Below are 22629 nucleotides of genomic sequence, written 5' to 3'. Positions count from 1 at the left end.
GTTGCTGAAAGATCCATTTCCTAACCTATATTGATTGTCTTATAATTTTGAAGTTTGTTTAGCAAACATGTTTTCTGATATAGGATGAGACTTCCAATCAAAAGGAACCACTTTGACAGGAAATGCAAGAAGGTGATTTATTCTTCAGAAGATGCAATCAGTAGAGTTAATGTTAGAAAAAGAAGATGACCTGTTCTTGGAAGCTAATAAAAAAGTGTTCTTTTATCGTCAGTTCATGGTATGAAGTATTCAATGCTGAGAAATTAGTAAAAATACAAAAGTGACCTTGGAAGACGATATGGAAGACCTCAATTCCAATAAAAGTTACTTGTTTTTGGTTGGCTAGTGTTTCTTGAGCACGTCTGACACAATAAATTTTGATGAAAAGGGGTTGGATCTTGTGTAAAGGATGCTACTACTTGTATGAGAGATCATGTGAATCAATGGATCATATTTTTGTGCATTGCGAGTTTACTTGGCAATTATGGATCATGTTCATGGTTAATTTTGGAAGCCAATGGGAAAGTACTAAAATGTTGAGGAATGGGTTAGAGAGTGGGAAAATTGTATGTCCAGAAGTATCCTTAAAGAAGACTTGGAGTGCTATTCCCCTTTTTCTTTGTATAGCTTGGACTATATGGAAAGAAAAGAAAGAAATAAGAGATGTTTTGAAGGAAGTCATCACATTGAAAGTTGTACATTGCAATTGAAATGCATCCACTATGCTCCTATGCCCACATCTCGAGGTAAGCTCCAAAAAGCCCTTTTTCGGCTTTCTCTATCCTCTATCCTTCTCTTTGATCATCTCTTGCACTGTTCTGGTAGGACCATGCTCACATGCCTGAACCCTTTTCCGACCTTCTCTCTCCTCCAATATGAACCAGATCTTATTTCGGACCACTCAAAACCTTCTCTGACCTTCTTTTTCTCTGATTTGACCTAGAAGCTTTTTTTGGCCACCCAAATTTCTCAGCCTCAAGGTAAGCACCTGAAGATCTCTATGGGTTTTTAGGTTTTTTTTTTCCGGTGAGTTTTGCACATTGTATTGGATCAGAGTGGGTGAAATGGCGGCTCGCCTCAAGGGTGCTCTTGGATAAGAATGTGTTGCCAAAGCTTAAAGGTAGTTATACAGAGTGGTGGTAAAACCAACTTTGTTGTATGGGGTAGAGTGCGGGTTTGCGAAGATGAGGATGCTCACATGGATCTGTGGGTATATTAGGAGAGTATGATTAGGAACAAAGTTCTACGAGGCAAGGTAGGTGTGGCCTCCATGGAGAACAAGATGAAGGAAGCGAGAGAGATAGTTCGTCCATGTGAAGAGAAGGTGCACATATGCGTAGGTAAGAATGTGTGAGAGGTTGGTTGTAGCAGGAGTTAGGATAGGTAGAGGTAGGCCGAAAAGAACTGAGGGGAGGTGATTAGATAGGATATGACACAACTTTAGTAAGACTGTAGACATGCGCCTATGGAGGTCAAGGATTAGGGTAGAATGTTAATAGGTAGCCGAGTATTGCCGAATCTTGTGTGGGAGAGGCAAGGGCCTAGCTTCCTCCTCTCTGCTTCTCAGTATTAATAGTGTTATTTTGTAGTCGTGTATTCTCTTATTCTTCAATGTATATCACTATCTGTTGCTTCCTTGCTTTGTCTCTTGCTCCTCTGCTGTCATATTTTCTTGCAAACCTACTTCAAGAACTTTTATTTTGAGCCAAAGGTCTATCGGAAACAACCTCTCTACCCCATAAAGGTAGGGTTAAGGTCTGATACATCCTACCCTCCCCATATCTTACTTGTGGAATCTCAATGGGTATGTTGTTATCATTGTTGTTGTTGTATGTTTCATCTTATTGTGTAAGGAATGCATGCTGTTTGCTTTCTAACTCAACATATGTGGTTATTTTGTTTATTTACCTAAAAAAACTGGTTGTGTTTTTTTTAATTGTTATAACTACTAATTCATGCATGCCAGTTATCCTGTGTTTTCTTTTAGTTGGGCACTTCATTTTTTCAAGTTTGTTCTTCGATTCTCACTTAATGTCTTCACGCCTTGTTTTTCCCTTGCACTTTTTGCTTTCCAGAAGACTGTTTGTAACAATATATGGCTTTCTGCTAGAGGGGTGGGCCCATTATCCACCGAGTTTAGAAGGCTGTGATTAGTCCAAAGGGCGGGTCACAGACGGATTTCTCGGTTATCAAAAAAAAAATAAAAATAAAAAATATATGGCTTTCTGCTAAAAAAATGTGCAAATAAATTGTTCTGTGTGCTGAGTTTGTCTGCTTTGCGTCTGAACATTGGAAAAAAATATTCTGATTGTCATTTAAAAAAAATTATTCTGATCGTCTATGAGAGATATCAAAGCATCTATTTTTCTCTGAACTATTTTAACTCGATAAATTAATTAGTGTTTGAATGGATTGCTTCAAGGAGGTTCATACAGCAGGCTGCAACTAGTTTGGGATTCGAACTGTTGTCGATTAATTGAATTATAAAGAATTTTCTTTAGCTGTCTGTATAAAGTTTTATGTAAATAGTTTCTTTCTTTCTTTCTTTCTTTGTGTGATAAGCTTATTTTGTAATTTACACTTCATATCATTCTTGTGCAGCGTGTAAAGGTTTATCGTCTGAATGATGATGGGAAGTGGGATGACCAGGGAACAGGGCATGTAACTGTAGATTATCTAGAGGTAACCGTTACCGGAAAGACTTGCAAGAACTTGGTACCTTTTGTTTTCTCTTGGCAAAAATCTTAGATATGAATACCCCCATATTTAGAACTTGGGACTCTATGATGCAGAGATCGGAAGAACCAGGTTTACTTGTAACTGATGAAGACGAGCATGAAACGTTGCTTATGCACCGCATCAGTGCAGAGGATATCTACCGTAAGCAAGAAGGTATTCTTAAGTGTAGTTATTTGTCATTCTTCCTTTTCATGATTTTACTGTTGTCTTGTTATATAGCTTCTTAATGGGAAGTATTTTCTTTTCCTCAGATACAATTATTTCTTGGAGGGATCCGGAGTATTCAACTGAACTGGCTCTTAGTTTTCAAGAGACCACTGGTTGCTCATACATATGGCAAGTCTTGAAATAATTTCTAGCGTCTCACCCACTTTTTCTTGGTTGTAATCTATTTTTCTTGAAGTTTATTTTCCAGATTTTCAGGAGGTGGTACAAATGATCATCTAAATAACATCTTCTGCCTTTTCTTTTTTCTCTCTGTAGGGACAGCATCTGTAGTGTGCAGAGAAACATGCAATTCAGTAGCCTTAATTGTAAGTCTCTACATCCTGCTTATATTAAAAATATTTTGTATCCATTAGTTTAACAGAGCATCTTACCATTTCGATGCTTAGTTATTTTGGCCATTAGTAATAGATTATACTTACCGGGGGACAACCACACCTGTGTTTGTCATGCATAGATGTTTATTCATACTTTTCAGTTGAACAAATGAACAAGCTACACCTGACTTTCACAATATGTTTCTGGTTTAGAATTGGAACAAGATTGTTTTCTGGAGTTGTAGCATCAAGTCACCAAGGCTTCAGTTCACAACTCAAAATCAAACACTAAATTTAGGTTTAAAATTTCATATTACCAAGGGTTGGCTGCTTTATTAAAAAATAAAGATTACCAAGGGTTGTTTGAAAAATAGTTTTAGTTGCTGTCGTTCTTGTCTTGAATAAATCATGGTTGCTAGGTACCACAGCAAGTATACCTGATACCTGATGCTAAAGATTGGCTATTCAAGTTAATACTCTGGCGTAGTTGGGCATTATGCAAACTTACGTCTGAGGCCGAGATAACCAAATTAAAAAAATGATTTGTCATGTGAACTAGAATACTATTAGACTTCTTCCTGGCTGTCTTATGTCTCTGGGGAAAGTGAGTATCCTCATAAATTTAAACTGTTAGAACACATGGACAGACAGTTAACAGAGATGATTTTAAATGGAGAAACATGATCAGTAAAGATTCATTTAGCCGACCCCAACTTGTTCGGGACTGAGGCATTGATTGTTGTTGTTGAACGCATGGACAAATTGTTACCCTTGTGCCCTTTGTTCACTTAGACATCCTTACTTGAAGAAACCAGAAAATTACATAGTAGAGTCTGGATCTTTCCGAGGAAGTAAGGAACATAAAAGAATAGAAAGTATTGCTAACTGGACCATTTTTCGTTCCTGGAAACCTATTCAATACTTCTAAATAAGGTTCCATTCCTGGACTACTGCTGCTTGGGATTTCTTGTGCTCTCAAGTTAGTATCTTTTAAATAATTTTGTTGAAATGGTTCAATATATATGTTTACTGTTCATTTCTTTTTGATGTTATTTCCAGATGAGACATTTCATAGTGCCAGCAGTGACTTGAGAGAACTGCCTCCAGTTGAGCTATCTACGCTTCCCTTGATATTAAAGGTGCTGCCATTTTCCTGCTTTGTGCATCTTTTATGTTATAAGTGCTGGACTTCTGGTTTCCTCTAATATTTCTGAGTTACTTGTTAGACTTGTCTTCACCAGAGTAATTGTCTACACCACCTCGCGCTTCTATACTTCCAAAGAAAAAAAACCTATGACAATAAATTGAAAGGTTTTCGACCAATTTCAGTATAACAAAATTCCAAATGGTAAAACCCTGTTTGTTTTGTTGTTGAAAGATACCCCTGAGTGTATATTTCAAATCATATCCCGGATCTCTGAGAGTGCTGTTCAATTGTTTCTTTTGCAGATAGTTGTAGAGAGTGGTGTTGCTGATCAGTTGCGTGTGACAGAACTAATATTGCATGATGTAAGCTTTGTCAATTGTTCAGTTGTCCGTTGTGCATACTAATTTGTAGCTGGATCAATGAATCTTCATCAAGGGTGAAGGTTTCCATTACAATTGCCATTCATTATAATTCACTATACTAAATATGAACAAAAGCTAAGACTGGCCTCCAAAATTCTCTTAGAGTGTTGGCCCTGGTATAACAGCAGTTTCACATCTATCAAAAGACATGTGAAATGAGCTAAACAAATGCTCTCAAGCATGAAAACCAAAAACCTTCTCTCTCCTACTTCCTAGGTAGGAGAAACATCTTTTCTTGACACTTTTCCGGCACTCCTTACCGGAAAACCTCTCTCTCACCTCCCTGAGTTATCACCTTCTGTGGTTACTCTTTTTTCTCTTTTCTTTTTTAGCTCAACCAGAAATTCTATTTTTAAGGATGGAGGACATAGGATCTATTTCAACGCAGGGTTTAAGTAATTTGATATTACAAGGTGGGAAAATGGCAAGTCTGAATGGTATGAATGGGTGGAAAGGAGTAGGAAGATGATGCGAAGGTCCAATGTGAACAGAAAAGCTATGGAGTGGATATGCTTTTGTTTGAAAAAAGCATCGAAAGATCAGGAGATGGAGATTTTCATAAAAGGAGTCGGCCCTTTTTTGCACTAGAAAGAGCAATCAACATGGGAGATTTATAAGCATAATCTCATTAAATGGATGGGGTCGCTTAATCATTCCAGAGCTAACATTGAATGTTGGGTGGATGGATATTGCATTAAAGATAGAAAGGTTCATTAAATGGCAGAGGAGAAAGGTACAGATACCTCCTCCGAGAGTGATGGATGTCAAGTACTCTTTTGCAGCAGTTGTACAAGAGAGTAAATGGCTCACAAACTCTCTGCACTGTTGAGATAAAGAGTAGGAATGGCAACATAAAAGTGACTGATAGAATAAATGATTAGGAAGATAGCCTACTCAAGAGATGTGTAGTTGGTTATTGCAGAGAGGAGTTGAAGGAAAAACCAACACTTGCTGACATCAGAAGGTGGTCCTCAACAAACTGGAAGAAAGCATTTGGTGTCAACATCTACGAGCTTAATGGCGACTCATTTCTGTTCAAATTTCCAAACAAACACATGGCAGAGCAAACTTTAAAACGGCAATGGAGATGGAAGAATTGCAGCTTCCATATGGAATGGTGGAACCCTTTTATAGGAAGAATCCCAAACTCCTTAACAATCAAAGAAACTTGGATCACACTAGTAGGCATTCCCCTGCACTTGCGGTCTCAGAAAGTCTTCCGAGAAATTGGAGGAGTCTGTGGAGGATGGATTGCAACTGAAGAAGAAACAGAGCTAAAAAACCAGATGAAGTGGGCAAGGATTCTGGTGGCCAGCGATGGTAGAAAAATACCCAAGGAGGTCTCCATGGAATGGAACGAAATTACTTACCACTTTCCGATATGGGTGGAGTGCAAACCCAGGTTTGAAATAGCACCAGAATCAGGTTATGGAACCAATGGAGAAGAAACAAGGTTGAATCCAGTACACGGTTTTTCCCAGGGGATAATCTAAAGTGCAAGCTGTAATTCTGTACTAGAATCCCATCAATTAAGGGATTCTAGTTAGAAACAACATGTGGGTTGTAAGAGAAAGACAACTGAAGGGGAAAGGTGTAATGAGACTTGTGACTTGCACATGACTCATTTAAATTTGAAATCAGATTTGGGCCTCTTGTCCAGGCCCAAGAGTACTTAGCCCCAGAAAAGAAGTACAAGCTAGATAGTGCTGGACAACTGATCTTTAATAAAATATATGGAGGAAACAACCTAGAAGCTATCAGAGAAGAAAATGCGATGGTAGAGAGTGAAGCAAGAGGATCTTGAGGGAAAAAAATCAAGAGAAGAAGAACAAAAGCTCGTAGAACTGTTAGATAACAACAATGGGGGAAGAGATTATAAAATTAGTGATAGTGAGGAACAAGGGAATATGCAACAATTTGTTCAACCGGGGGAGCCAACTCCTATTATTTGCGATGCTTCTGGTTGTAGTAAAGAAGTAGAAGAGAGGGCACATCACTGGGTACAGAGCAATATTCCCAGGCTCAGTCAAGAATTTGGAGCTGCTTTTGAACGATGCACAGAGGAAGCCAATGTGTTGTTAAAATTGACCAGGAAAGGAATAAAGAAGAGAATTTTGTTTCGATTTTGATAGAAAAGGGGGAAACAGGGAGTTCCGAAGGAATTGAGGAACTTGTTTTTCTGAAAATTCAAAGAAGAGGAGCCCAGGAGTGAATAAAAAAGCAAGGGGAGGAAACTAATCACTCAGTTATAATGAAGCTCACTAACCTATCATGGAACGTGAGGGGGCTTAACTTGGAGGACAAGAGAAATTTGGTGAGGAGTAGATTACAACAAGGGGGAGTAGATATTATAGTTTTGGTGGAGACAAAATTAAAGGGAGCAGTAGGAGATCATATTCAATAGCTAGAGGGTAATTGATTGATGGGGAGAATTTGGATGGTGGCATTAGGTAGTAAAAGGGGTATAATTATTATGTGGGATAAAAGGTCTTGTGAGATGGTGGAGAGTGGAAATCAGATGAGCAGTTGCAAGTTGAGTGGCATTAATGTAGATTTCACTTGGTTTCTTATAGCAGTATATGCTTCATGAGATAGAAATGAAAGGAAGTAGTTATGGGTTGAATTAGGTGCAATGAAAAGCTTTTGTAAAGGACCTTGGGTGGTTTGTGGCGATTTCAACACTAACAGATTCCCTTCAGAAAAGACAAATAATACCAAACTTTCAGGAGCAATGATAGATTTCTCTAGCTGTATCAATGAACTGAGCTAGTAGACCCCCCTTTATTTGGGGGATCTTACACTTGGAGAGGAGGGTCAGATCATAGAAATGCATCAAGGATTAACAGTCTCATGTATTCATTTCCTTGGGACAAGTTGTTTAATAAAATCAGACAGAGTTCCTTGAATAGTTTGGGTTTTGACCATAACCCAATTTTGTTGTCATGTGGGGATGAGGTCTTCAAGAGATCATATTTCAAGTTGGAAATGGTGGCTTAATGTGGAAGGGCTTAAATCCAAAGTACAAGACTGGTGGAATTCTTTTAATAAGACAGGAAGAGCAGACTTTAAGTTAGCAACAATACTGAGTCTTTTGAAAGTAAAACTCAAAGAATGGAGAAAGGAGAATAATGGTAATTGGAGGGCTAAAAATGATCAACTTTTGGAGCAAATTGGGAGTCTGGAATTCATATAAGAGGCCAGACCTCTTACCGATGATGAGTTACTAATGAAAGCACAATGGGACATGGAGTATGAAGAAGTGGCTAGAAATGAAGAAATCCATTAGAGACAGAGATCTAGAATTCAGTGGAACAAAGGGGGTGACAAGAACACAAAGTATTTCCACAGAATGGCCACTGCGCATAAGAGAATCAACACTATAGATTCTTTGATGATCGATGGGGTTATGTCCTCTGATTCTATGGAAATTAAGAGGTCCACTGTGGATTTCTATAAAAAATCTTTTACAAACAATCTGAAAGTTGGCAACCAGATTTGAATATTTTTGAAGTTCAAACTATTACTATGGAGGAGCAACAATGGCTTACAAGAAGGTTTTAAGAGGAAGAGATGTTAAAAGGGATCAAAATGTGTGCAGTAGACAAGGCACTGGCCCGGATGGTTACACAATTGGTTTTTTAAAACTTTCTAGGAAACTGTAAAGGAGGACTTAATGTTGACCTTCCACAACTTCCACACTCATAAAAAAATTGAAAAAAGTTTTAATGCTATATTTGTAGCTTTTATTCCAAAGAAGGTGGGGGCAAATGATCTGAGAGATTTTAGACCAATTAGTTTGATCACAAGGGTGTACAAAATTATAGCCAAGGTTGTAGAAAAGAGATTGAAGAGGGTGATAAGCAAGCTTGTGAACAAACATTAGATGGCCTTCATTGAGGTAGACAGATAATGGATGCTGCTTTAATTGCTAGTGAGTGTATTGACACTAGAATTAGAGGAGATGTTACGGGGTTTATGTGCAAGTTGGATATTGAGAAAGCGTATGGCCATTTAAATTGGAAGTTCTTGATCAACACTCTTAGATAGATGGGGTTGGAATTTGTTGGCTTGGTTGGATAGACTTTTGTATTAAAACCACCAGGTTCTACATCCTTGTTAATGGAGAACCTTCAGGTTTTTTCCCAGCAGGAGGATTTGGACAGAGGGATCCTCTATCTGCATTCCTTTTAATTATAGTTATGGGGGGATTGGACAGTTTAATGAGGAAAGCGTCGCTAAATAATTGGATCAGATGCTTCAAATTAAGAAACATGGCAAATGAGAATATGGAGTTGACACATATACTGTATGCCGATGATACAATAGTGTTCAGACCATGAACAATTATGCTATTTAAGGGTGATTCTGGTAGTTTTTGAGGCTTGTTCTGGACTCTAGGTTAATTGGAGAAAAGGCAGTAACTTTCCTATAAAAGAAGTTCAACAGATACAAACACTAGCAAACATCTTGAGGTGCAAGGTAGAGAAGCTACCAATAGTCTATCTAGGCATCCCATTGGGGGGGGGGGGGGAAACCATTAAGCAATTACTATTTGGGATGGAATTATTGAGAAAACTGAGAGGAAGTTTGCACTTTGGAAGTCTCAATACCTTTCATTGGGAGGTAGAGTCACTTTAATAAACTCTGCACTAGATTCCTTACCAACTTATGTGACGTCCCTTTACCCTATACCTGGTGAGGTGATCAAAATTCTAGATGCTTTGAGAAGGAATTTCCTTTGGCAAGGAAATAAAATTGAGAGCAGTTTCAATTTAGTAAAATGGGCAGAAGTTCAATAAGGGTGGAATTGTGGGGGTTAGGGAGTTAGGAAGCTCTAGTTATTGAACTAAAGTCTGCTGAGCAAGTGGCTATGGAGGTACAACCAAGAGGAGCATGCACTATGGAAAGAGGTGATACAACACAAATTTGGCCTAGAAGGGGAATAGTGTTCAAGTGAAGTAACAACCACTTATGGAGTTGGAGTATGGAGGACTATCAGAAGCTTTTGGTCAGCTCTAGAAGTTAATATACAAGTTAAAGTTGGGAAGGGGATAAGGTTTTATGATGGAAAGAAGACTCGACTAGTCAAGGATCTCTTCAAAGTTTGTTTCCTGGACTTTGTTTTATCAGTGTGCATCCGGATAGCAAAAACAGTGAGTTGTGGTCTCAACAAGGGTGGAATTTGGTATTTAGAAGGTTGTTAAATGACTGGGAGATAGAAGAGGTAATTGAACTACTGAATATGATAGAAGGCTTTCCAGGCACTAATTTGGAAACAAACAGTCTATTATGGAGAAAACATCCAGGTGGAAGATTCTCTGTCAACAGATTGTATAAGTGGGGTCTATCGGTAACTGGTTGAAGGGTAACAGGGCCATGGAGTGTTGTTTGGAAGAGTGTGGCTCCCACTAAAGTGAAGTGTTTTGTCTAGTTGGTAGCTAGGAGAGCCTATTTGACTCATGAAGCAGTACATAAAAGGGGATCAACATAGCCTCTAGATGCTAACTATGCAAAGAGGCACTGAAACCAGCAAACACTTATTTTTGCATTGCAATGTAACAACACAAGTATGTGCTTTATTCTTAAATTTAGCTAGCCTAAACAAGTGTATGCCAGAACACACATCAGACTTATTGAGTTGTTGGATCAGAAGGGGGGGCAGCAAGAGTCAAAAGAAGTGGTGGAGGATGATACTTGCTTGTATCTGGTGGAATATTTGGAAGGAAAGGAATTAGAGGATTTTTGAAGAAAAAGAATGCTCAATACAAAAGATTAAATGGAAAGTAATTACTTCCTTAGGTTTTTGGTGTAAAGAACGAAATATAGAAGAGGAAATCCAATTAGTGGTTTCATAGGTTCTTTGTAAGTATTTATGTTTCTTTTTTATCCCTCCCTTATCTGTTACTACTTTTTGGAGGTGGCCAACATTGCCCTTAATGCTGAGGAATACAAGTTACCAGTTTCGGAAAAAAAAGAAGGAAGACATTTTAAATGCATCTTCTTTTTGTTAGAATCAATTATTTATCACATCACGTTTGACTTTGTGCAAGGAACTTTACTTATGATGATGAGTCATAATAAATTGTCTCATTTGAGAAGTTGGGATATTAAAATATGGCTGCTAGTTGTCATTAAAAAAGCATGGCTGCTAGTTGATTTTTCAAGTCCATTTAAATTGGTCATGTTGTGTGGTGGTCAGGTAAGAAAAGCTATCCAATACTCTGTCTATCCTGTCTTCATGTAATCCCACCTTTAGGCACTACTTGAAAAAGGGCTCATGCAATCATCAGCTGGTTCCATTCCACAAAATTTTCATTCGAGAAGGCCCAAGGCTTCGCTCTAGTGGTAAGAGCGTAGTGTGTGTTTTTTGGGTTAGGTGCATGTCGCTATTTCGGACCCTGTTGTAGCCAAAGACATGATATTTAAGTGGATAAGGGTAGAGGGTGTGCCCATTATCCAATCGAGTTTCGAACCGTGCGCCACTGGATATTAGAGATTTTTCGGGTATAAAAAGAAATTCATTTGCAGAATTAATCTGGATTTTACTTCCTCTATTTTAAAAGGTATTTGTGACTATCATTTCAGCATTCTAGAATTCAAACTGTTTTCAGATTTCGTAGATTGAAACGCTTAGCAGTGTTATCAAAAGAGAAAAGAGGAAAAAAAACTCTTAAGGTTCATTGAAGCTTTAAGCGCAAATAAAGCGCGGGCTTTAATGCAAAAGGGCGCAAATGGAGAAAAAAATACAAATATCTATTTTTAGTCCAAAACTAATAATTATAAGCATGAATAACCAATATATGGACAAAGAAATTGATTATAAAGTGAAATATCAATTGTCTAGTGTCCCCTCTCAAGGAAATGCTCATTCACAAGCAAAATCTTGTCTTAGAGCCTTGATGGCGCCATTGAACCGCACATCAAGTGACGCGAAGCGTTCGCCACTCAACATGTTTTGAGCTTTGCTTCGGGCTTAAGTGCACCTTTGACAACACCGATGCTTTGGATATGTTAGCTCCTTATTGTGGAAAAATCCTCAAGGAAAACACAAGTTTGTTTTACCTGCACCCAGTAAGTTATTTCACTATATGCAAGGCAAACACCCTCCCTTTCCAAAAAAAAAAAAGAAGCAAAAAAGGAACACAGAATCAAAGAGAAGTCAGTTGCATAGTATTTCTCCATAGTAAAAGCTACTTGTTTCTGCCGTTTGTTCTTTTTTCTTGTTTTCAGTTTCTACAATTGAATCGTCTGAGTTGATATTTCTTGTTCGTGCAGCAAGATTTTTTCGGAAAGCTGATGGATTTATTCAGAATCTGTGAAGACCTGGAGAATGTTGACAGTCTTCACATCATTTTCAAAATAGTTAGAGGAATTAGTTAGTATTGCCTGCTTTTTATCAATATTTGTTTAATACTTATATTTCAGTAGCTTTACGATTTTATGGTTTCTGCAGTTTTGCTCAATAGTTCCCAGATCTTTGAAAAAATATTTAGTGATGAGTTGATTTTGGATATTGTTGGATGCCTTGAATGTAAGTTTGTCATCTACTTTCTGTTTCCAGTTGAAATGATCCATTTTTATCTTGATAGGGTTCTCCTTTCTCTTTAAGGACTGTTGTAGCTTGAATATGGGGCAATTTTGACCTTATCAAAAAAAAATGTGGGACAGCTTAGTTTTCCCCATGGAGATTCTTGTGTTTTGGTTTAGGTTCGGATTAAATCTTCTTGAGATTGGATTCCTACTCTTATGGTGATTCTCATGTCGTCTTGATTACAACAACATACCCATTCCAATCCACAAGTGGGGTATGGAGAGGGTAATATGTGCACAGACCTTAGCCCTACTTTTTGTGGTAAAGAGGCAATTTTCGATAGAACTTCGGCTCGAAAGATAAAATTTTTGAAGCAGGTTTGCTAGACAAATATGGTAGCAAAAAGAGAAAGAGACAAAGCAAGGAAGCAACTCATAATAATATACATTGAAGAACAAGAGAATGCGCGACTGCTAAATAATACTACTAATACTAAGAAGCAAAGAGGAGGAAGCTAGCCCTTTCCCTCTCCCACATAAGGTGCAACAATACTCATCTACTTACTATCCTTCTACCTTAATCCTCAGCCTCCATATCTTCTTATTCAGGTTAATGTCCTCGGTAAAATGAGGTTTTGCCATATCCTGTCTAATCACCTCTAATCACCTCCCCCAGTTCGTTCTTATTCGGCCTACCTCTATCTCGCTTTGCTCCTGCTGCCAACCTCTCACACCTTGTTACGGGGGCATCCGCACACCTTCTTTTCACATGTCCGAATCACTCAACCTCGGTTCCCTCATCTTGTTCTCCATGGAGGCCACACTACCTTTCCCAATATAACTTCATGCCATCTTGATTGAAGTAGATAAATGTATATAATGCTCTAAATAGGATAAAAGTATTGCATTTACTTTTTGGAAGTTGAGCCACAAATTACATGCATTTTGTTGTGACGTGGCTTTATTCATTGTAAATTGCGGTCATGGAATGTTGAAATTTATGAAACAAAGTGAAATGATCTTTGATGACATTATCTACTAGAGTAAATGAGTTATCAAGTTTCATTAAAAAAATGAGCGATCAAGTTTATTGGTGCTCCATACACAACTGATAGGTTTTCCTTGTCTATTCTTCGTGATGCTTTAGAATATCCAACAACAACATTCTTAGTGTGACCCTTACCAATAGAGTTTGGGGAGGATAGGGTTTACGCATTCCTTGCTCTAATCTTGTGTGAGGTTTAAAAGTTGATTCCAGTAAACCCTCGTTTCAAGAAAAACATTTTCAAAAATAGGTTTGACAAATACAAGAGTAAAAGTTATGGTGGAAGAGTATTGCAGAAAAGAAAAGTACAAACAAAAATAGAAAAGATAACCCAAGTAAAAACAACAATAATAGTAATGCAGTTGAAAAATAAGATAAGAATAGAATAATAATAATGATCTTGTTAAGTAGAAGAGGGAGCAGACAAGGTGCTGTAAGATAGAGCCAAGCTTTCCCGCTGGACAGAGAGAAATCGCTCGACTACCTATTAACCCTCTACGCTAATTCTTGACCTCCATGTTTTCCTATCTAGGGTCATGTCCTCGGGAAACTAAAGACATGTCATGTCATGTCTAATCACCTCTCCGCAACTCTTCCTGGGTCTACTTCTACCTCGGCTTAAACCTATCACAGTCAGCTTCTTGCACCTCCTCACTGGGGCATCTATGCTCCTCTTTACATGTCCAAACCATATTAGCCTTGCTTTCCGCATCTTGTCCACCACTTAGGCCACTCCCATCTTACTTCATATATCTTTGTTCCTAACCTTATCTCTCCTAAGTGTCCCCACACATCCACTTAAGTATCCTCATCTTCACTACGTTCATCTTCTTCTGAATGTGTGAATTCTTATTTGTGTTGGTATTAGAGACCTCTGGTTTTCATTGTTCTTTGGTGAATAATTTCAAGTTTTATGCAAGTAGGATCCTTGATATGCATGTAATCTGTAAAATAGGGATTGCTGCTACGTCCCTTAAGTAATTTTAAAGTTTTTATCCGGCTACTTCTTGAGTTTGTTTCTGGAATAATTGACCTGAAATTTGGTCTACAGATGACCCAGAGGCACCACATATCCACCATCGCAGTTTTTTGAAGGAGCACGTCGTATATAAGGAGGTATCTTATGAAATTTTCGGATCCCTTAGTTGTTTCCAGCTGAGAATATCTGAGTAATATGGACAGAGGTGTTTCAATGCAAGTTTTCTTTGAATTTACTGATAATTTCCCCCCCTTTTGGATGCATGGGATAGGCTATACCTATCAAAGATTCGGTAGTCCTTTCAAAGATACGTCAAACTTATAGAGTTGGCTATCTAAAGGTATAATATGATCCTGTACTCTTATAAGCTTTGGCATGTAACATGAATGGAACTTACTGGTTTTGTCACTAATTTCAGGATGTCGTGTTGTCTCAAATGTTGGATGAGATAACAATAGCAAATCTCAATTCCATAATCAGTTCGAACAATGCAATGGTAAGATATTAGTAACTTAAGCTCAATCTCATGCTTACAGTCCACTGACCTTTTGATTTTGATACAGGTTGTATCTCGCCTGAAAGATGATAATACCTTTATTCAGGAATTATTTGCGAAGTTGAGGTCACCTTCTACTTCTGCAGAATCAAAGAAAAATTTGGTAAAGAATCTTAGTGGAGACAAATTTTTTTTTCATGTCTTTTGAAACATGATTCTGTTGGATTTGGCTATTTTTCATATTTACTAACTCTTTTATAAGAATGAGCATCTAGTTAACCCTCAGGGGTTGGCCTGCTGGCAATTGACTTGAGCCTTGGGGTTTGCTCCCTTTCAAGGTCTCAAGTTCGAAACCCACTGGGTGCAAACAATTTCCGAGGGCCATCGGACTGGGTAAAACCTGAATTAACCGTGGTGCACTTGCGGGAAACTCCTTGCCGAGGGCCTGTGCACCCCCGGGATTAGTCGGGGCTCAAAGAGACTCGGACACCCGGTGCAAATCAAAAAAAGAATGAGCATCTAGTTTCATTGTCCTTTTAGTTCCCGATAGTTGCTTTTACCTGTTTCAGTGTGCATGGACATTTAGTATGTGCTATTGTATGTCGGTATGTCATTTTTTCGTTAAATTCTATGCTTTCTGTGTAGTGATGTGGGTGAGAATGGACTTAGGTGTTACCCTTTGCAGTCAATCCATTTTTCCCCTTGTTCTACACACTAGAAAAACTTTTGGTCGAAGTAGAAGGGGTGAATATTTAATTGTTTTGTCATGCATGAAATATTGGCTGCACATTGTTTTCTCTACTGAAATATGTGAAAGCGAAGGTTCTCTATTTGTTGAGGTTGAGAAACAAGGAAGCCAATCTCACAGGGCTTTGGTTTAGTGGTAAGAGCGCAGTGTGTGATGTGTTGGATATGCTCAATTCATGTGTTCGAACCCTGCCACAGACAAAAGCCTGCTCCCTCCGTCCCAATTTCTTTGACAGTGTTCAGCTTTCGAGAGTCCCAACGGTTTATTCTTTGACCGTAATTATTTCATATGCATATTAGTTATTTTTGACTTGCCTTGACTTTTACGTAGTTTCTAAAAATATGTAAAAAAAGATAAATTTTTTTTTAAAGATTCATGTGTACAAAATTAAGAAATTTGATTCTTGAAAAGCAAAATGTGTTGCATAAAATTGGGACATAGGGAGTAATATTTAGGTGAATAAGGATAGAGGGACGAGTCTGTTATCCACATAGTTTCGAACCGTGAACCATTGGTACTAAATGATTCATCAGTTAAAAAAAGAAGGGAAGGCAACATTGTAGTCTTAATTTCTGTTCTCTTATATGAGGATAGAAAAATAATTGGTGAAATATTACTTTATAGTTGTAAAAGCTAAACTAGTCTTTTTCTTTGGACCCTCCAGCATACTTAGAGCCCGTTGGGATTGGCTGGAAAAAAGTAGCTTTAAGTCAAAAAATAAAAAGTCAAACTTAAATGACTTTTAAGTCGAAAAATAAAAAGTAGGGGGAGTCCTACTTTTGGTTTTTAAACATTTTTTTAAGTCATTTTAAACTTAGTTTAAGTTATTTTTAACTTTGCCAAACACTTCCAAAAGCTAAAAATGACTTAGAAGTAGGTTTGACCAACTTTTAAGCCAATCCAAACTGGCTCTTACTATAGAGTTTGTGCTTTCATACTGATATGGAAATCTTCTTCATTTGAGAAGTCATATCTGTTATTGCTGGACTCGCTAAAATATCATGTATGTAATCAGAAGTAGAATCCTTGCTTTCAGTCCTTAAGTATCAGTTTATTGAATGAACTCAGAAATCAAACAGGTTAATTCCTCCCTACATTAGTCACTGTCTCACAACATGGTAAGATCAATTTGAAAGCTCACAGATTCTGTTGGTTCTAAACTTGATGGTGGAACTCTGTTTGCTCCAGCGCATTTCCAAGATCTTTTTTTTCTTGGCAAGATCTGCTTCCAAAATCAAATTATTTGTGAACTACCCACTGTAAAATGTCTTCACACGTATCTATACATGCTGACAATGTAATTGAGTCTTTCTTTTAAGAGGTAAAATAAACCGTCAATGTGAGCTAAATCTGCTATTTAAACCTGTGAAGGTCATGCAATGTATGCTATATTGTTTTCATTGAAACAAGAAAATAAAATATGGTGCATCTCTTTCTTGTAATAAAGACCATTTTGGTGGTTGCATTCAATTTTTTCTTGAGATATCACCTCGGCAGATATTCACGCATCAATAGCGGAAGTTTTTTTTTTGTGAGATAAGTTGAAAACTATTGATGAACTTAATTCCGCCATTCAAATAATAGTGACCTACACATTGGACTTGACATTTAGCTATTTGGGAACTTTTCTTCTTTCAAAATTCAATTTTTTAAAAAGAATTTTGGCAATAATCACCTCATGGACTATGTTTTTGGGTTGTGTTAGGCCCAAGGACTATATTAGGGGATGACATGTTCCTGTTCTATTTTACCTTATCTTGGGCTCTCATGTCTTATTGTCCACACCGTAGATGTCAACCCAAGGCGGAGGGGGCGTGTTAAGACATAGTTAAGTGAATACAATCGTATCTTCTCTAAAGGTTTAATCTTTTAAATGAGGTGGTTATACAATTCAATATGGTATTGGAGTAGGTGGATGTTTGAGTTCAAGTCTCACCATCATAAATAATTTTCACATGCTTGGTCAAGAAAAAGTGTCAGACCCACACATAAGAGTTGACAGAAAACATAATTAAGTAACCAAAGCATGCTCCATTCAGCAGTTTAAGCTCTTAGATGAGGTGGCCACACAATTGAACACATTTATACTCACTTATCTAGGTGAAATTAGAATGCCATATAGTATTTTTAATGTCAAATGCAAGAAGACAACTGTTATGTTCTGTTCCTCCCTCTACAATTCCTAACTGCTTTGTTGGAACAACATTCCAGCTGTAGTCTAGTGGACAACTTGGAAAGAAAGAAACACTAGGATAATATTGTCAATATTAAGTCAAGATGTATATCATTGCTTGGCTTTAGGTGCAAAATGGCTGATGATGATGTAAATGATACCGGGGCAATGTTTGATTTTTTAGCTCGTTATACTCATTGAAATGTCTGTTCCGGATGTAACTTTGAGCCAGCTTATCCTTATTGCTGGCTGTTTTCAATAAAATTTCACATTACTTTATACAAATAAATCGTAACTGCTTAGACATTGCACTTATGATGTCCTTAAAGGTACATCATGTACTTGCTGCTCTTTACATAGCACATGTTAGTATCTTCTTCAAGTTCGGATATGTACCTATTATTTTGCTTCTTTTTTGTTGTTTGGGTAGGAAACCTCTGAGTAGTAGTGGTCTCATGGTCATATGGTTATTGATTCTTCTTTTTCTTTTTCCTATTGTATTAGATACACTTTTTGCATGAGTTTTGCACGTTGAGTAAGAGCTTACAGATGGTCCAGCAAGTTCGGCTACTCAGGTATGCATCACAGGCTTTTCCTTTGTTCTAGAAATGGTTGTCCTGTATGCATGAAGATGATTGTTTTAATTTTAGATCTGTTACTCTCTGGCAAGTGAACTTTTCTCGAATTATGGTTTGTGGGTGATAGAACTGGAAATATGTTAATGGTTGCAGGGATCTTGTTAATGAGGGCATGTTCGATATTATAGTTGATATTTTGCAGAGCTCCGACAAAAAGCTTGTGTTGATGGGGTAATGGACCATAACATTAACCTTCAGCAAGTAGATTCTTTTTCTTTTCTTGTACTGTGTGCATGCACCTTGTGTTCCCCTCTGAAGTTCTTATTACAAAAAATTCTAATGGATGCAGGACAGACATTCTGATTCTTTTGAATCAGGACCCAAATCTTCTTCGGTCTCATGTAATTCGTCAGGAAGGTCTTACTCTTTTTGGACTTCTGGTGAGTAGTATTGGATTTCTCTTTGTTTTGTTTTTTCAATTCAATACTGGCAGCATTTGATGCTGATATGAGGCTATACCAGTGTTGCTATAGTTGAGGATACCTAAGACTTGAGACACGGAATCATCCAAGTCATACCATGGAAAGATCCATGTTGAAACCTATTTTCACAGAATTTTGAAGCACACCAAAAAAACACTTGAATATGGGTTATTCTTGTTGATCCTCATTTATTTGGGGGATCCTATACTTGGAGAGGGGGTGAAAATAGCAGATGTGCTTCCAGTATTGATAGATTCCTTTACTTGTTGCTGTGGGATGAAATGTTTCAACAGATCAACCTAAGTGTATTGCCAAATTTGGGATAGATCATAATCCAATTATGTTGTCTTGTGGGGATTGGAATTTTAAGATGTACTTTAAGTTTGAAAATGGTGGCTTTATGTGGGGGGTTTCAGGAGTCAAGTGCAGGAGTGGTGGACTTCTTTAAATGTATCATGAAGAACAGACTTCAAGCTAGCTGCCAAGCCGAGTCTTATAAAAGGAAAATCAAAGACTGGAAGGAAGCAAAAAATAAATATTGTCACAAGCTGGTAATTTGGATCTTATCCAACAGCAGAGACCACTAACTGAAGATGAACAGTTTCAGAAGGCTGATTTGGCTGTGGAATATGAAGAAGCAGTGTTTTGGGAAGCGAGAAGCGGAAAAAAGCGAGGAGGGCTTGCTTCAACGAAGCGAGAAGAGGTCAATAGGCCCCTGGAAAACCATATGAATATGGCACCAACTAAGGTGAAATGTTTCACCTGGTTAGTGTGAAGCACTGCAGAAAAGGGATATCTTCATAGCTTCAAGATGCTCATAATGTAAGGAGGCAAAAGAGACTAACAATCACCTTTTACTACATTGTAAAGTTACAACACAAGTGTGGGCCTTATTCATCAATATTGCTAAGGTGAATTGGTCTATGCTAGAGTTCTCTGCTGACCTTTTAAGCTGTTGGATTAGGAGGGGAGGTAGCAAGAGTCAGAAAATATCAATGAGAACAGTGCGAGCCTGCATCTGGTGGAACACTTGGAAGGAAAAAAAATGATAGAATTTTTAAAGGCAAAGTGAGCTTCATACCTAAACCCAAATGGAATGTCATCACTTCTTTATGTTTTTGGTGTAAAGAGTAATAATGTATAGAATATTAAGTACAGTTAGTTGACTTCATAGGATTACTGTAATTACTTAAGTTTCAGGTGTCTTCGAGGTGGCCAACATACCTATACAAAGATACCAGTTTCAAAAATAGAATAGAAAAGGGTGTTTGATACGAGAGATATATTATTAGAAAATATTGTCAAATTAATTTTTAGGGCTTTTTGCCAGTTTAGAGATACTTCTAAGTACTCCCATCTCTTTGTTGTGTTCCACCCTCCGACCAAATTTCTTTATGATAGTGAGTTTGCCTCAGATTATCTCAATATAACTGTGTTGTTTAATGATTCTGTCCCCTTAAGTGAACATTCCATTGTCTCAAAGAGGTGATTTTCTGTGTCTTTAAGGTTGCCAAGATTCATCTGAACTAATTCAGGTGTTGTTGTTGAATGTAGTTTTAGCAGACTAGCTTTCTTCTACTGCATTAAAGAAATAGTACGACTGTCCCTCCAAAAAAGAGTTGTGTATTAAGGGGTCGTTTGGTAGGAGGTATTAGGAGAAATAGTCCATGTATTATGTATGGTATTATTTAGTACTATGTTTGGTAGAATTTTTGGGCATAAGTATAACTAATCCATGGATTAATTATACACCCTACATGGTATTAGAGGAGGTATTACTAATACATTTCATGTGGTGGTATTAGTAATACATTGGATTTAATACCATGAGATTATCCATGTAAAGACAAAAATATCCTTCAAATCATTTTATTTATTTTCTTGATTTTATGTTTTATATTTGTACTAGTAAATTTATTTAAATAAATTAGCTTACAAATTTTATTATTTAGAGAGAGTTGTTTGTTAATAAATAATTGCAATACATATCAATACAATATTTAAAATGTTAGTTGTTTTAACATTTTACTAATTGAAAAGACAAATATATCACCACATGACGTTTGTAATCTTAATTGAATATATTATTTGTTGGTTTATATGTGGTTTCTAATTGTTTGTATTTTGAGCAATTTATAAATTGCATACATATTAAAACTACAACTTGCAATTTTATATGTAAATGTAGATGATTCATTCGATTTTACTATTGTTTACCGTCTTTTCGATTTTAAAGTAGATGGTCTATCTATTCTAAATTGAAAATTAACGTTTTTAAGTGATTAATTTATTAAGATAACAATTGTTTACCCTCCAATAATTCAAGTGAGAAAATAGCAAACATGACAACAAAATTGTTCTTCTCCTAGCTACTTAGAAGGCCATAAAAATATAATATTGTCCGACAATTATCTACCGATTACATAAAATAGAAAATCTCACTACAATAATGCAAGGGTATAATTGGAAAGAAGCTTTTTGTAGAATTTTAATCCAAACACAAGATGATGTCAGAAGCAATGAATCAAACACTTGATAAAAAATATACCCTGCACTACTAATCCCTACTTTACTAATTCCTGCATTATTGATTTTTCTACCAAACGACCCCTAACTGGGTTGTTTGATGGCACTGAAAGGAAGAGGAGAGGGGGTGGGGTTTGTTTGTGATACGCTCAAATTACACCTCCCTAAAGAAGTATAAGCGATCGTTATCAAGTAAAGAACCCAACTTGTAGGTTGGGGTCGATCCCACGAGGAAAATGGTTTAGATTTTACTTTAACCAACAATTATATTCAATTAGCCAAAGTACTTCCAGAAACAAGAAATAAAAGGGGGGATTTGTGAAACAAATTGTAAGAGTTCAGTAAATAATCAATAAACAAAAGTTAATTTTGGTTTTTTTATCAAGATGAGAGAATTAACTAGGGTATCCGTGTTCACCACAAGCTCATAACGCAGTAATTCTAGTAACAACAATTCTTTCCTAGTGTATTACATGCAAAGTGATAAGTTAGGTATCTCTAAATCCTTGATCCGGCATCTAAAGAATTTCACCCCGCACCTTGATCCGGCTACGTGTGTATAATTTACTAACCCTTACCTTTACCTCATATTAGACATCATAATCGATGTTTGGCTTAGTTATTACTTCGCACCAATCGACACTAGCCTATTAGATAGTATCACACTAAATCTATGTTGATAATTCTTTTCTTGTTGATTACCTCCTTGATCCGGCAAGTAGCAACAAGGCGAGTTCTAACGCGTGCACTCGTTAAAAAGACTTTTAAACGAAAGAATTATCAATGCATGCAAAACACTATTCAAGAATTACTTATTTACTATTCATACTTTGTTAATCGCTCATGGATCCCACAACCCTAGTTGTGAAGTTTAGTTACCCATAATAGCAAGAACACAATTCATAATATTAGATGAAGAAATCATGAACTTACGTAGAGAGAATAATAAACCCAGAAATTTTACTTGAATTGCAAAATCAAAATCTTCAAAACGCACTTGGGAAATCAATAATTGCTAGGGTTGCAAAACTAATCTCCAAAGTTACAAAGTAAAACTAGAATAATAATGTCTAACCCCCAAAAACGAGGTTTACATGCCATATTTATAGAAAAAAAATCCTAAATTAAAAGGAAAACGAATTAAGGAAAGTTTTGTTTAGGTACGCGTCTTCAATCCATGAGACTGACTTACGGACCGTCGATGGATCTACGATCCGTAAGT

The 22629-nt window shown here is 37.1% G+C and overlaps 1 protein-coding gene across 2 annotated transcripts in view; it reads left to right on the top strand.

Moving 5' to 3' along the window:
- LOC102602525 (serine/threonine-protein phosphatase 4 regulatory subunit 3) overlaps positions 1-22629 on the top strand; it is a 60227-nt gene that overhangs the window by 16325 nt on the left and 21273 nt on the right. The window contains exons 3-17 of one of the 2 annotated variants that reach the window (XM_006355328.2): positions 2602-2682; positions 2793-2892; positions 2991-3075; positions 3223-3272; positions 4341-4420; positions 4731-4790; positions 12126-12225; positions 12304-12381; positions 14477-14541; positions 14676-14744; positions 14823-14900; positions 14968-15063; positions 18326-18396; positions 18553-18630; positions 18749-18839. In XM_006355328.2, the coding sequence (XP_006355390.1) occupies positions 2602-2682; positions 2793-2892; positions 2991-3075; positions 3223-3272; positions 4341-4420; positions 4731-4790; positions 12126-12225; positions 12304-12381; positions 14477-14541; positions 14676-14744; positions 14823-14900; positions 14968-15063; positions 18326-18396; positions 18553-18630; positions 18749-18839 (1182 nt within the window). The remainder of the gene's footprint in view (positions 1-2601; positions 2683-2792; positions 2893-2990; positions 3076-3222; positions 3273-4340; positions 4421-4730; positions 4791-12125; positions 12226-12303; positions 12382-14476; positions 14542-14675; positions 14745-14822; positions 14901-14967; positions 15064-18325; positions 18397-18552; positions 18631-18748; positions 18840-22629) is intronic. The other variant, XM_015312339.1, reaches the window with a different exon arrangement.

This window comes from Solanum tuberosum, unplaced genomic scaffold, assembly GCF_000226075.1.
Source record: "Solanum tuberosum cultivar DM 1-3 516 R44 unplaced genomic scaffold, SolTub_3.0 scf00200, whole genome shotgun sequence".
Taxonomy (NCBI): domain Eukaryota; kingdom Viridiplantae; phylum Streptophyta; class Magnoliopsida; order Solanales; family Solanaceae; genus Solanum; species Solanum tuberosum.
The sequence above is the reverse complement of the archived record's forward strand: the minus strand, read 5'-3'. Positions and strand labels throughout refer to the sequence as shown.